The sequence below is a fragment of the Piliocolobus tephrosceles genome, chromosome 3, assembly GCF_002776525.5.
Source record: "Piliocolobus tephrosceles isolate RC106 chromosome 3, ASM277652v3, whole genome shotgun sequence".
NCBI lineage: Eukaryota > Metazoa > Chordata > Mammalia > Primates > Cercopithecidae > Piliocolobus > Piliocolobus tephrosceles.
Window position 1 is genome coordinate 179907243 of NC_045436.1, and position 12833 is coordinate 179920075.

At 55.7% G+C, this 12833-nt stretch overlaps 1 protein-coding gene across 1 annotated transcript in view; it reads right to left on the reverse strand.

Annotated features, from left to right (window-relative positions):
• Positions 1 to 12833, reverse strand: part of LOC111538969 (actin-binding LIM protein 2) — an 89893-nt gene that overhangs the window by 24772 nt on the left and 52288 nt on the right. Inside the window, exon 10 of the mRNA XM_026448278.2 lies at positions 3487 to 3548. Coding sequence (XP_026304063.1) covers positions 3487 to 3548 — 62 coding nt within the window. The remainder of the gene's footprint in view (positions 1 to 3486; positions 3549 to 12833) is intronic.

Sequence of the window (12833 nt, forward strand, 5' to 3'; positions counted from 1 at the left end):
TTTGAGACAGAGTCCTGCTCTGTCGCCCAGGCTGGAGTGCAGTGGCCGGATCTCAGCTCACTGCAAGCTCCGCCTCCCGGGTTCCCGCCATTCTCCTGCCTCAGCCTCCCGAGTGGCTGGGACTACAGGCGCCCGCCACCTCGCCCGGCTAGTTTTTTTGTATTTTTTTAGTAGAAACGGGGTTTCACCGTGTTAGCCAGGATGGTCTCGATCTCCTGACCTCGTGATCCGCCCGTCTCGGCCTCCCAAAGTGCTGGGATTACAGGCTTGAGCCACCGCGCCCGGCCTAAAAGTAGTTTTTAAGTGTGCATATTATGATAACACATCTGATTTTAAAAATCCAGTCTGACAGTCTCTGTCTTTTAATAGCACAGCTCAGTCTCTTCACATTCAGCATTATACTTTTTCAGAATGGGCCTTCCTCCAGGGAGCTACCACAAGGACCTGCTGCCACCAGTGGTCACGTTCTGATTAACAGACAGGTGGTACCTGTCAGAGTCATTACTGCCTCATCCACAGGGAGAGCAGTAGCAGGCCTCTGTTCTCTATTCATTTCATGGGTAGGTTATGAGCATCTACCATGCATCAGGCACTGTGGCAGGCTTGGCTATTAGGACATTTTAATGACCTTTAGGACATATTTTGCTTTGGGTCACTAGGCTCTTGTAACAAATCCTTCTGGAAGAACACCCAGGAAAGCCTTTGCTTCCCATGATGAACTAATTTCCCCTCTTCCATCAGACAGTGAGGACTACATCACTGCCATGATTGCCTCTATGCCTTGGCTACCAGGAAGCTCAGAGGTAAGCTTTGACAGCTTTTCTCATGTAATATATATATATATATATTTGAGACAAAGGATTGCTCTGTCACCCAGGCTGGAGTGCAGTGGTATAATAGCTCATTGCAACCTCCGCCTCCCAGGTTCAAACAATTCTCCTGCCTCAGTCTCCCAAGTGGCTGGGACTATAGGTGCCCACCACCACATCTGGCTAATTTTTTAATTTTTGTAGAGATGGGGAGGCAGGCTGGTCTTGAACTCCTGACCTCAAGTGATCTGCCTGCCTCGGCCTCCCAAAATGCTGGGATTACAGGCGTGAGCAACTGTGCCCTGCCTCTCAGGTAATATTTTTTTGTTTGTTTTTTGATGTAATTTTCTCCTATAGTTTCCTCCTCTCCTCCTTTGTGATTTGGTGTTCACGGGATTTTGGTCTCACTGCATCTATGCTTGAGGTCACCCAGAATCCTTTCCGGAAGTAAAGACAAATCAGGAAACAACCTAGGAAATGACTTAGGAGCACTGTAGGCCATCAGCAACAGGGCATGGACACGCACTCCCAGGGCATCTCCAGGGGAAGGGCATGAGTCCAGGTGCTGAGCAGGGCCGCCCTGCAAAAGGCTGGTCATATGAAAGATCAAGTATCTGGCCTTCTCACTGAGAAACAGGCACAACAGTACATAAAAGTCTTAGAAAGAGTGAAAAAATAGGAAAGAACATTAGCAGGGAAAAGAGAATCCCAAAGCAAGGTCGTTAATAATGTTCACCCATATCCCCCAGAAGCAATGTGAAAAGCTAAGAATCTCCACGTGATGATGAATTCCGTGGGTATCAGTTCTCCTAGCACATGCAGAGAGCACACCGGCTAATGCTCTCCTTCCCACCCCTTAGTCTGCAGGAGAAACACATTCACACAAGTTTAGTTCTAAATTCTGTAAAGCTTGAGGTTCTGCTCTCAATAGTTCTAGGAGAGGGAGTGAAGACCGTCCCTGCCAGAATGTCTGGATCGGGTGTTCTCAAACAGTGCCGCATCTGGAGACCACGCGCTTCTCTGCAGATGCTGAGAGGCATCAATTTGCACCATTTTAGCACGTGAGCCTAGAGAAGAACCTTCCCAGAGGATGCACAGCCCCGGCGTCAGTGACGCAAGACTACAAATGCAGAGCATGTTGTTCTCTCGCTTTCCTTCCATGTATTGAGGAAAGTCTCCAGGACCTCACTCGGGTGGTGGAACACCTTGGCTTGGTCCAGACTGTGAACACTGCACTCACCAGCCCCAGGGTCAGAGGGCAGCTGTTCCAGGTGAGAAGGGAACATTCTAGACAGTTTTCCCACTGTCCCCAGGACCCCTAACATTGAGCTCAGGGATTTGCACATCTTGGTGTCGTAGGAGTCCTGTGGACATTGGTCCAGCCCTCTTATCTCCCCTGCTTTCCATGTGGAAGAAGAGGAGTGGAGAATTCCTTTGGAGAAAATTCAAAGAAGCATGCCACATGCATGGTCCCCAGTGAGGCCCATTCCAGAATGGGAAGAGCAGTTCGTTGGGTGGGGGTGCGGTTGGCTAGAATCAAATCATGCAGAGGTGCCTGGGCCTGGGGGAGATCCGGGGAGGCTGGGCCTTGGACAAAAACACAGCAGCAGGTCTGACAGAGCCTGAAGGAGATGGAAAGAACAAATGCTGGCCCAAGAGGACACCCACGGCTTCTGGAGACGATGTCCTGTGGCCTTGCCCCTGGAGAGAGTACCGGCCTGACGACGCCATCCAGGGGTTACACACAGCCAAGGCTGCTCCAGTGCAACAAAGACGGGGTTCGTTTTTTAGTGGCCTCTGTTGAGAGGTGAATTGCCTCTGTTTATGAACAAATTTCCAGACTAGGACGAGGCTGCCTTGTGCAATGGGGAGACCCCTGGGCTGTGTGTGCGTGTCTGTGTGTTGGGAGGTCTGGGACCAGCAAGCCTGCCCCACCCTAGGGGTCCTCACCGGGGACCCCTGAGAGGCTGTGGGCAGAGGAACAAACACGAGCAGCTCTTCCTAAGGCGTTAACTGTCCTGGGGAACAGGACCTGGCCCCTCTGCAAGGCAATCAGCCCCCAGATTTTCTGGGCTCATATTCAGATGCCCCAAGAGTCAGCAAACTCAGGGTAGGAGATGGCACCAGCCTTCAGCTGGGGGCAGCCAAAGAGCCTGACTTCGAGTTCATCCAATCTCCGTGCAGCCTCAAGCAATAGCCTTGGATGCTAAGGATTATTTGGTGTCATCACGGTAACGGTAATAGCAGTGAAGGCCAGGCCATCCCAGATAAGGAGGTGGGCACTTGGCTCACACAGGCTCACCAAATGCAACAGCCCTTGAAGGTTGTCAGGCTCAGCGCCACAGGAGGAGGAAGAGGGTTAGGAGGGGGCTTCTTGGAGCTGGGCCTGATCGCTGTGGGTGGCCCTTGTCTCCCCTGCTCCCACACACTGAGGTCTCTCTGGGGCCGGGGGCTGGGAGGCGGGGTGGGGAGGGTGTTGCTGAGGTCTGGTCCGGTCCTGGTAGGGAAAAAGCAGTGGTGGCAGAGGCAGCCCCTGGGTGGGCATCAGGCAGAGGCAGGTGGGCCACAGGGTCCCCGGGGCCTCTCCTCCTGCTGCGTGGTCAAGAAGCTGTGGGAAGCGTGCCCAGCCTCACAGCAATCGTTAGTACCCCGTGGCCAGGGAGGGGTCAGTACCTACCCGCTGGTCCAAGCCATTCTTTCCATGTCCTGGGAGAGGGTCAGATTTGGAATAGGGGAATCCTGAAACAGACACAGCACAGCTTTGTCACGCGCGCAGACTAGGTGCAGCGAGGGGGGTGCAGCCCTGGGGGGCTTCCCACCGGGGTGGACAAGGCTGGGCAAGTAACACAGGGGAGGCCCCCTGAGGACCATGCCCTGCCTCAGGGGTGACCTTCTGTTTCCAGGGCACTGACTGAGGAGGAAGCCACGGCGGGGTAATGTCCTGAGCCTGCCCATGACACCGGAAACGCCACAGAACCTCAGCCCAGCTGGCCCCTGTGTTCAGGAACAGGCTCTGGCCTGGGCACCACCCGGCACCTGGGCCAAGCCCCTCACTTTACAGACAGGGGAGTTGGGCAGAGTCAGGAAGGGACACAGTCTCTGGAACCCTGGAGGAACAGCAGAGCTGTGCCATCCTGTGCCAGAGGTGGCAGATGGAGACCCACCACCAAGCACGTGGGGCCTGGAGGCAATTTTATTTTAATAAACTTCTTGGCTGGGCATATGGGCTCACACCTGTAATCCTAGAGCTTTGGGAGGCCAAGGAGGGAAAATCATTTGAGGCTAGGAGTTCAAGACCATCCTGGGCAACATAGCAAGACCACCCCTACACAAAGCAACGGATGGCTGCGGTGGTGCACGCCTGTGGTCCTAGCTATTTGGGAGGCTGAGGTGGGAGGATCCCTTGAGCCCAGGAGCTTGAGGCTGCAGTGAGCTATGCTCACACCACTGCACTCCAGCCTGGGAGACAGAGTGAGATCCTGTCTCTAAAAACAAATACATAAATAAATAAAATCCTGAGTTGCTTGCAATTGGGGGGCTTCATAGTAAAATCCAAATTTCTAGCTTCTCGTGAAATAAGAGAGGGCTGGTCTGAGACAACGAACTCTGGATTCCCTGTGGGGCAAGGCTCCCTGGGGCTGCCAGGAGGGGGCAGCCCTTCCCAGCCCCCCACCGAGCTCCCTCCATCACTCGTGTCCCTGGCTGGCCCTAGGTGGGCCTGGCTGGCTCTGGATGGGCCTGGGAGCTTGCTGGAAGTTTGAGACCTCCAAGGTAACCTCTTCAACACCATGTGATGGGACAGCAGGGAGGAAGTGAACGTCTGCCTGGCTCAGAGGGGGCGTGGTTGCATTCTGGAAAGGAAGGGGCAGAGCCTGGACCTGGAGAGGCAGGGCCCTCCACACCCAGGGAAGCATCCTTAAAAGACCTGTCCTGGGTCCCTAAACTGTCTGTCTTTCCACTAGCCTGTGGGGTCTTAAAGAGCACGGCCCACACCTGCCTCATCTGCGGGTGTCACCCCAGTACTGGGCCCCAGTGGTGCAGGCCAGCCACGTACAGGGCCAGATGCCCACATTCACTCCTGGGAGCTGCCAGGCTGCCCATGAGGCCTCCGAGGGGAAGGTGGCTCACATCCTTCAGTGCTCACAAGGCTGCATGTCTTTAGCAAGAACCGTGCCTCCAGGGGCAAGGCAGGTTCTGTGCACAGAACTGCCCACCCGCCCACTCCAGGGACCTCATTGCTGAGCAAAGGATGCTTCTCCCGGGGGTTTCATCTGGGGGTTCCTCACGGACTCAATGAGGACAGAGAAGAAATTCCATGAAGGTCATATGGGGACACAGAGAAGCCTGTGGGAGGAGCCTCAGCTGGGGACTTGTTTGCAACAGGGTAGCCAGTGGAAAGGTTCCACATGTGGGTCAGGAAGGCCTTTTAAACATCAAGATCAAGGTCCTCAAACTTATCTTAGCAGAGGAACTCCCTCGACATGCGAGCTTTTATGTGAACCCTGATATGCAAAACAGGCAAATGAGGAGCTGGGAAGACAGACGTGGGGAGAGGGGTGGGGGCCAGACCTTTGGGGCTATTCCTCCCCCTCCCAGCCCCTCCGAGGCACCCCCAGGTAAAAGGCCTAGCCAGCTCTTATGTGCAGAAGGGGAGTCAGGGCCCAGAGACATGCAGGAACCTGCCTGAGGTCACCCAGCCAGGGAGCGGCAGCCCTGGGACGCCGGACGGGGCCGCCTGCCTTGCAGTCCTGGGGTTCCTCCGGGAGACACCTGCTTCCTCCTTTATGCCCAGAGCCCGGCATGCTCTGGGATCCTGAGGGCCCCTCCGGCTCAGCGGGAGGTCCTTATCAGCAAAGGTGCTACAGGGGTGGTTCTCAAATTGGCATCCCCAGCTAGCAGCCCCAACCTTGCCAGGGAACTTGTCAAAAATGCAAATTATTGGGCCCCACCCCAGACCTCCTGTGTCAGAATTCTGGGGCTGGGGTCCAGGGATCTGTGTTTTTACAAGGCTTCCAGACCATTCTGATGCACACTGGCCTACCGTCTCGAGAACAGAGAACACCCTTGGTGGTGTCCTGCACCCCTCTTAAGCCCGAGGGCCTCCACCTGCCTGCCCCTGGAGTCACCTGGACAGCGCATGAGGTTCCCAGTGCCCAGGCTGCCGCTGACGGGTCTTGACGTTTAACCGCTTTACACGCAGGTGGAAACCTTTCTTCCACGAAGCCTGTGTTATGCTCCCCACTTTGACTACAATTGTCTCAGGGATGTCTTCTGTTTCCTTTGAGCACTTGCATCAGATGGTTCTAGAAGTTTTGCTTCAACCATCCAATGTGATGTAAGAATATGATTCTTTCCAAGAAGAGGGCTGTCTATCATGCTTTGTCCCCGGTTTTAACTATTCCAATGTTCTTCTTTCCTTTCTGAAGTTCCAAGCCTTCTATTATCATTTCCTTTCTGTTTGGAGACGATTCCTTAGGGGTAGGTCTGCAGGATACTTCACTGAACACAGGATTCATGCGGACACTTGTGCTGTTTCAGCACGTGAAAGATGTCAGGGCACTTCCTGCTGGCCTCTGTGGTTTCTGGTGAGAAATCTCGAATTGGTGTTTCCCCTCTGTTTTTTCTCTCTGGTTGCTTTCAACATTTTTTTCTTTATCCTTAATTTTCAGAAATTGAATTATGATACGTCTTGGTGCAGATTTTTGGGGTTTATCCTCTTTCTCTGGGACTCACTTGGTTTCTGGAACTTGTAGGTTTATGTCTCTTTCTTTTGCCAAAATTGTTAGGTTTTCAGCCATTATTTTTTATATATATATATATTTTTTGAGACAGAGTCTTATTCTGTCACCCAGGCTGGAGTGCAGTGGCACGATCTCAGCTCACTGCAACCTCCATCTCCCAGGTTCAGGCGATTCTCCTGCCTCAGCCTCCCAAGTAGCTGGGACTACAGGTGCACGCCACCACGTCCAGCTAATTTTTGTGTTTTTAGTAGAGACAGGGTTTCACCATGTTGACCAGGATGGTCTTGATCTCTTGACCTCGTGATCCGCCCACCTCGGCCTCCCAAAGTGCTGGGATTACGGGTGTGAGCCACCGCGCCCGGCCTTCTGCTGTCTTTTTGCATTTGAATCATTGATCTTCGGGCTTCTTGGTGTGATGGATAGTTTTTCTACAGTATCCTGGGCATTTTGGATATCATGTTAGGAGACTGATCTTGTTAAGTGTTAAATCCTCTATTTGAGCAGGCTGTCCCCCTGTTTAGGTTTCGTGTGTACGGCCTGGTCTTTTGGAGGTTGTGGTTCCAATGACAGTTTGCTTTTCAGAATGCTTGCTGAAGTGCTATTCTGGTCTGCTAGATTCACCTGGAGCTGCCGGTCCGCCCACTTGGTCCCTGCTGGTGCTGCCCGTGGGGATAAAATGCCCTTCTTGGGGTGTCCTGTGTCACTGGGTGGGGGTGGGAGATGCCTGCCATGGGTGGAGACCACGTCCCTGGGTTCACTGTCAGGACTGCGGGGTGCCTGCTGGCCACCTGCCCATCTGCTAGTGTGGCTGCGGGAGGAAAACACCTGCCTCGTCACGTTCTGCCACTGCATGGGAGGCTGGGAGGCTGCAGGCCTGGGTCACCTCCTGACGCTGGGGGGGGGTGGGAGTGGGCACGCAGGGCTGCTGTTCCCTGAGGTCCTGAGGCTGCCTCGCCAGGCCACTTTGCTGTTCCCACCTTTAGAGTTCTCCTGTGACCAACCGTCTGCCGTATCATTTCCAGGTCTGTTTAGTTGTAGGTAGCAGAGAAGAACAGGGAGAGATGAGATGACGCTGTCTCACCCTCTGGGCTGCTGTCTGGGCTCCTGAAGTTGGCCTCTCTTGGGGAGGACGAGCAATCCGCACATTTTAAAGGTGCAGGGATCCTGTGCACAGCCAGTGCTGAGAATCACTGGTTTATTTATTTAATATTTTGAGATGCAGTTTTGTTCTTGTTCCCCAGGCTGGAGTGCAATGGCATGGTCTTGGCTCACTGCAACCTCCTGGGTTCAAGCGATTCTCCTGCCTCAGCCTCCTGAGTAGCTGGGATTAGAGGCATGTGCCATCAGGCCCGGCTAATTTTGTATTTTTAGTACAGACAAGGTTTCTCCATGTCGGTCAGGCTGATCTCGAACTCCTGACCTCAGGTGATCTGCCTGCCTTAGCCTCCCAAAATGCTGGGATTACAGGCGTGAGCCACTGCACCCAGCCAAGAATCACTGGTTTAAAAAGTCCCTTTACGTATTCAGAGATTTCACTTGACTCTCACCAGCCTACACACTAAACATGATCCCATTTTACAGATGAGAAAGTTGACACCTAATGATACCAAGTGATCTGTTCAAGGTCAGTTACTGACTAGAGAGGCTGAGATGAGGAGGGCTCCCGGCTTCAGGAACCAGTAACCCCATCTGCTCCCAAGCCAGTGTGCCCTGGTGTGGGTTTGCAGGCATGTGGGTCTAATGAGTGTCAGATGGAAGCAGACAGCCTTCAAGAGGCGGGGTGTGTGTATTACAGAGAGAGACCCACAGGGAGAAGGCAGGTAGGGGACCAGGGGCATGGCGGCAGCAACTGGGTAGTCCTGATGCCAGTTACATGAGGCCCTGCAGGCACTGGATGCCCACCCGCTCCATGCCCAAGCTCAGCCTAACCAGGCTCCCCGCTGCCTCCCCTCTGTGAAGCCTGCCATGGCCACCTTGCCCTCAGCATCCCGCCAGGCCTGCTCCTAGGGCCCTGAGCCTCTTCTCCACGGGTCTGTCCTCTTTCAGGCTGGCTCATCAGAAGTCAAAGTCACCGCTGGACATTCAAAGCCAGGCATCTTGTGGGCAGAGGACTGTGGCTCACATGGCGTCTGGGTCTGCTTTGCAGACACCTGACCTGTGAGCCACTCGCTTGGGCAGCTCCCACCCACTCCCGGGTGCACAGGCAGGAGGCTTGGAGGCTGTGGCACTGCACAGGTTCGGGTCCCCTCTCTGAGTCTTGGTGTCTCCATCTGAGGAAGGCGGGCACCCTTCATCCCTGAGCAGTGGTGAACAAGAGGCCCCTTGGCTGGTCTGAGCTGTGGACTTCAGAAGCAAGTGAGACGGGCCCAAGATGACCACAGGGGGCTTGCCATGGCCTGGCTTGTGGACTGGAGGTGCTGAGCCTCAACATCCCTCGGGGTCAGCCCACAGGATCCCCGTGTGCTCACGTGCAAGCTCCTCAACCCCCACATGCTCCCTGGCAGGACTGGATCATCCCCGTTCTTACAGATGAGGGAACTTCAAACTCAGAGAGGTTTCTCTTGTACCCAAGGTCACACAGCAAGGGATGGGCTGAGATTGAATCATGGGTGGACCAGCGCCCGCATGCAGTGCCCAAGGTCACATAGCAAGGGACAGGCTGGGATTGAATCGTGGGTGGACCAGCGCCCTCAGGCAGCACTCTCTGAGGCCCCCTCATGTGCTCTTCTGGACAGTTCTGCAGCTTTGCATTCAGGGTGGCCACCTTCATGTCCCCCACCCCACAGAACGAACGCTGGGTCCCAGGAAGGAAGGCTGCTGCTCAGGGAGCTGTCCCCGGAGCCTTTGGGAAGACACGGCCAACCACAGGCCCGGATGGCAAGGCCGCTGCCTGGGAACGGGAGGCACGGGGCTCTCACACTGCTCCCAGGCACTGAGAGTCCACCGGGAGAAAAGCACACAGGTGACAGATCCGTGCTCCAGGGCCCTGAGCCCGTTCTCTGCGGGTCTGTCCTCTTCCAGGCTGGCTCATCAGAGGTCAAAGTCACTGCTGGACATTCAAGGCTGGGCATCTTGTGGGCAGAGGACTGTGACGTACACAGCTTCTGGGTCTGCTTTGTGGACACCTGACCCGTGAGCCCCTCGCTTGGGCAGCTCCCATCCGCTCCCAGGTGCCTGGGCAGGAGGTTTGGAGGCTGTGGCGCTGCACAGGTTCGGGTCCCCTCTCTGAGCCTTGGTGTCTCCATCTGAGGAAGGCAGGCACCCCTCATCCCTGAGTGGTGGTGAAGGAGAGACCCGTCCAGCTGGACTGGTGAGGGAGGCAGAGCTTCTGGTGTGGGGTGGGGCTCTCCAGAGCCCAGGCACCGTTGGAGGAGGACAGAGGAGGCCCTGGGGCTGTGGCTGTGAGATAATGTGAGCTCCCAAAGGGACCCAGGGTGCCACCCAGGCCTGTGCTGCTACCTGCAGAACTGGGAGGCCACGCCTGTCCAGTCCCTAGGCATGGGTAAGCCTGCTGGGCACGGGGAGGCATGGGGATTCCAGCTGAAAGCTAGTCTCCAGCCAACCCAACGGCAGCGGCTGCTCCCTGGGGCTCCGGAACCCAGCATGCTCTGCCTGGGGCCACTGTCCCCAGGGTGGTGTATACCTTCAGCCACAGCATCTTTTCCTGGGCTGGGGTCCTCTCCCTGACCTCTGGACCTCCCTCTGCTCTCCCTGGGGGCTCAGAGAGCACTCTGCCCGCCCAGCAGGAGGCCAGGCCTTCCGGAAAGGCCATCACTGTGGCCCCAGCTGGCCACTCCTCCCTAATAGCCTCTGTACCGAGGGGCCCTCTGGCCACCAGCTGGATGCCAGGGTGGCTACGCCTGAGCCCCTAGCTCTCGCTGGGGTGTCCCTCCACGCCCTTTCCCCAGGATCGGCCCTGCTGACCATCCCCTTCCCTGCTTCCCTGGCCCACTCCCTGTCCTGGCTTTCTCCCTCCTGGGCGCTCCTCCCCACTGCCTCCGTGGAGTCTCCTGCCCCGCGATGGCACCTTCCCACCTGCCCGCTTGTCAGCACACACATGTGCGTGCTCTCTCTCTCTCTTTCTCTCCTTCTCTGTCTCCTCCCAGCATTTTGCTGAGATGGGAAGATGGGAGGACGCTGACAAGGAGTAGGCCGGGGGTCAGGCAGGGGATCACACCTTGTTTGGGTCTCAGACCCTCTTTAGAAAGGAACACACACTCAGGACACGGCCACGCGCTCACAGTCAGAGTGGCTGGGGCTACCAGCTCCCACGGTTCCAGTTCTATCTGGGAGGCAGGGACCCTCAGTCTCTGCCTCCAGCCTGGACCTCTCCTCTGAGCTCCATCTGCCCCCTGGCAACGCCCCTGGACGTCTCAGGTTCTCCCAGCCAAGGTGAAGACACGCACCTGTTCCCATCCCATCTCTGAGTAAAGGTGGCCTCTGCCGGCCTGAGCCAGAGCCAACCCAGTGTCTTCTTTGATTCCATCGCTCCCGCACCCAGTGGTTCCTGAGCTGCCCCCATGCGGGCCCTGCCAGTGAGATCCTTTCAGGGCCCCAGATGCTTTTGTGGGTACCACAATTCCTCTTGCCCTGGCTGAGCAGCCTCCAGTCCACTGCGCGTGCAGCTGCCTTCTGATGTTTTAAACACAGAAAATGCAACATCTCCTCTCACACTCGTGTCGTGCCAACGTCTCCCTCCCTGGCACTGCACTCCAGACTTTTCCTGACTGGACCTCGGCCTGCTTCCACCAGCTTCTGGCGAGTCCCACCCCCGCCACCCTTACTGTCTCGGTTTCCCAAGGCCGCCCTGCTCCTGCCTCCAGACCTGCCTGTAGGCTGTCTGTGCTGCTTAAACCCTAAGTCAGGCCAGGCCTGGGTCCTCTCAAGGGCACACAAATTGCTCTGTGACCCGATGCATGGCCCTCACTGTTCTTTTTTTTTTTTTTTTTTTTTTTTTTTGAGACAGAGTCTTGCTGTGTCTCCTGGGCTGGAGTGCAGTGGCCAGATCTCAGCTCACTGCAAGCTCCGCCTGCCGGGTTCACGCCATTCTCCTGCCTCAGCCTCTCGAGTAGCTGGGACTACAGGCGCCCACCACCTCGCCCGGCTAGTTTTTTGTATTTTTAGTAGAGACGGGGTTTCACCGTGTTAGCCAGGATGGTCTCGATCTCCTGACCTCATGATCCGCCCGTCTCGGCCTCCCAAAGTGCTGGGATTACAGGCTTGAGCCACCGCGCCCGGCCTCCTCACTGTTCTTTTAACCCACGGCCCGGCCTCCATCCTGGGGGAGTTGAAATGCCCTTCCCCATATACCGGCCCTATTCAAGGCTACACCCGCTTCAAGCCGTGCCAGGCACCATCTCTCTGCCCTGACTACTTATTGTATTTGAAAGCACACCCTTCCCCCAGCCCTCTCTAGCCCTCTTAGAACAGGGCACTGATCAACTCACTTGCAGCTTGTTTCTCTCTGTCTCCCAGCCCCCAGTAGAATGTCAGCTCCACAGACAGGGAACTTTGTCTGTTTTGGCCTCTGCTCTGTCCCCAGCACCCAGGATAGCACCGGAACACACCAAGCACTCATGAAATACAGAGAGATGCCCCCTGGCTCACCACGGGCTCATCACATCCCATAAACCCAGTAAGATGAAAAGACCATAAGTCGAAAACGCATCGAATGCACCTAGCCTAGCGAACATCATGGCTTAGCCCAGCCAGCCTTAAACATGCTCAGAAACCTGCATTAGCCTTCAGCCAAGTCATCTAGCGCACACACAGCTTGGCGCATCATAGAGGGCTGGCAGTCTCGTGTCATCGCTTAATGCCGCACTGAGACTGAGAAACAGAGTGGGTGTGTGGGCACTGGAGGGTGTGTGGGCACTGGAGGGTGTGTGGGTACTGGAGGTACGTTTTCTACCCAATATACATTGCTTTCCCGCCAGCGGAAAGTCACACAGTCCCACGTCAGAAGTTGGGGACTGCCTGCATCTATTCACTGGCAGCTCCCACCCTCTGTCTGTGGGCCTCTATTCTTTTTCTCCTTTTTTTTTTTTTTTTTTGAGACGGAGTCTCGCTCTGTCACCCAGGCTGGAGAGCAGTGGCCAGATCTCAGCTCACTGCAAGCTCCGCCTCCCGGGTTTATGCCATTCTCCTGCCTCAGCCTCCCCAGTAGCTGGGACTACAGGTGCCCGCCACCTCGCCTGGCTATTTTTTTGTATTTTTTAGTAGAGACGGGGTTTCATCATGTTAGCCAGGATGGTCTCGATCTCCTGACCTCGTGATCTGCCCG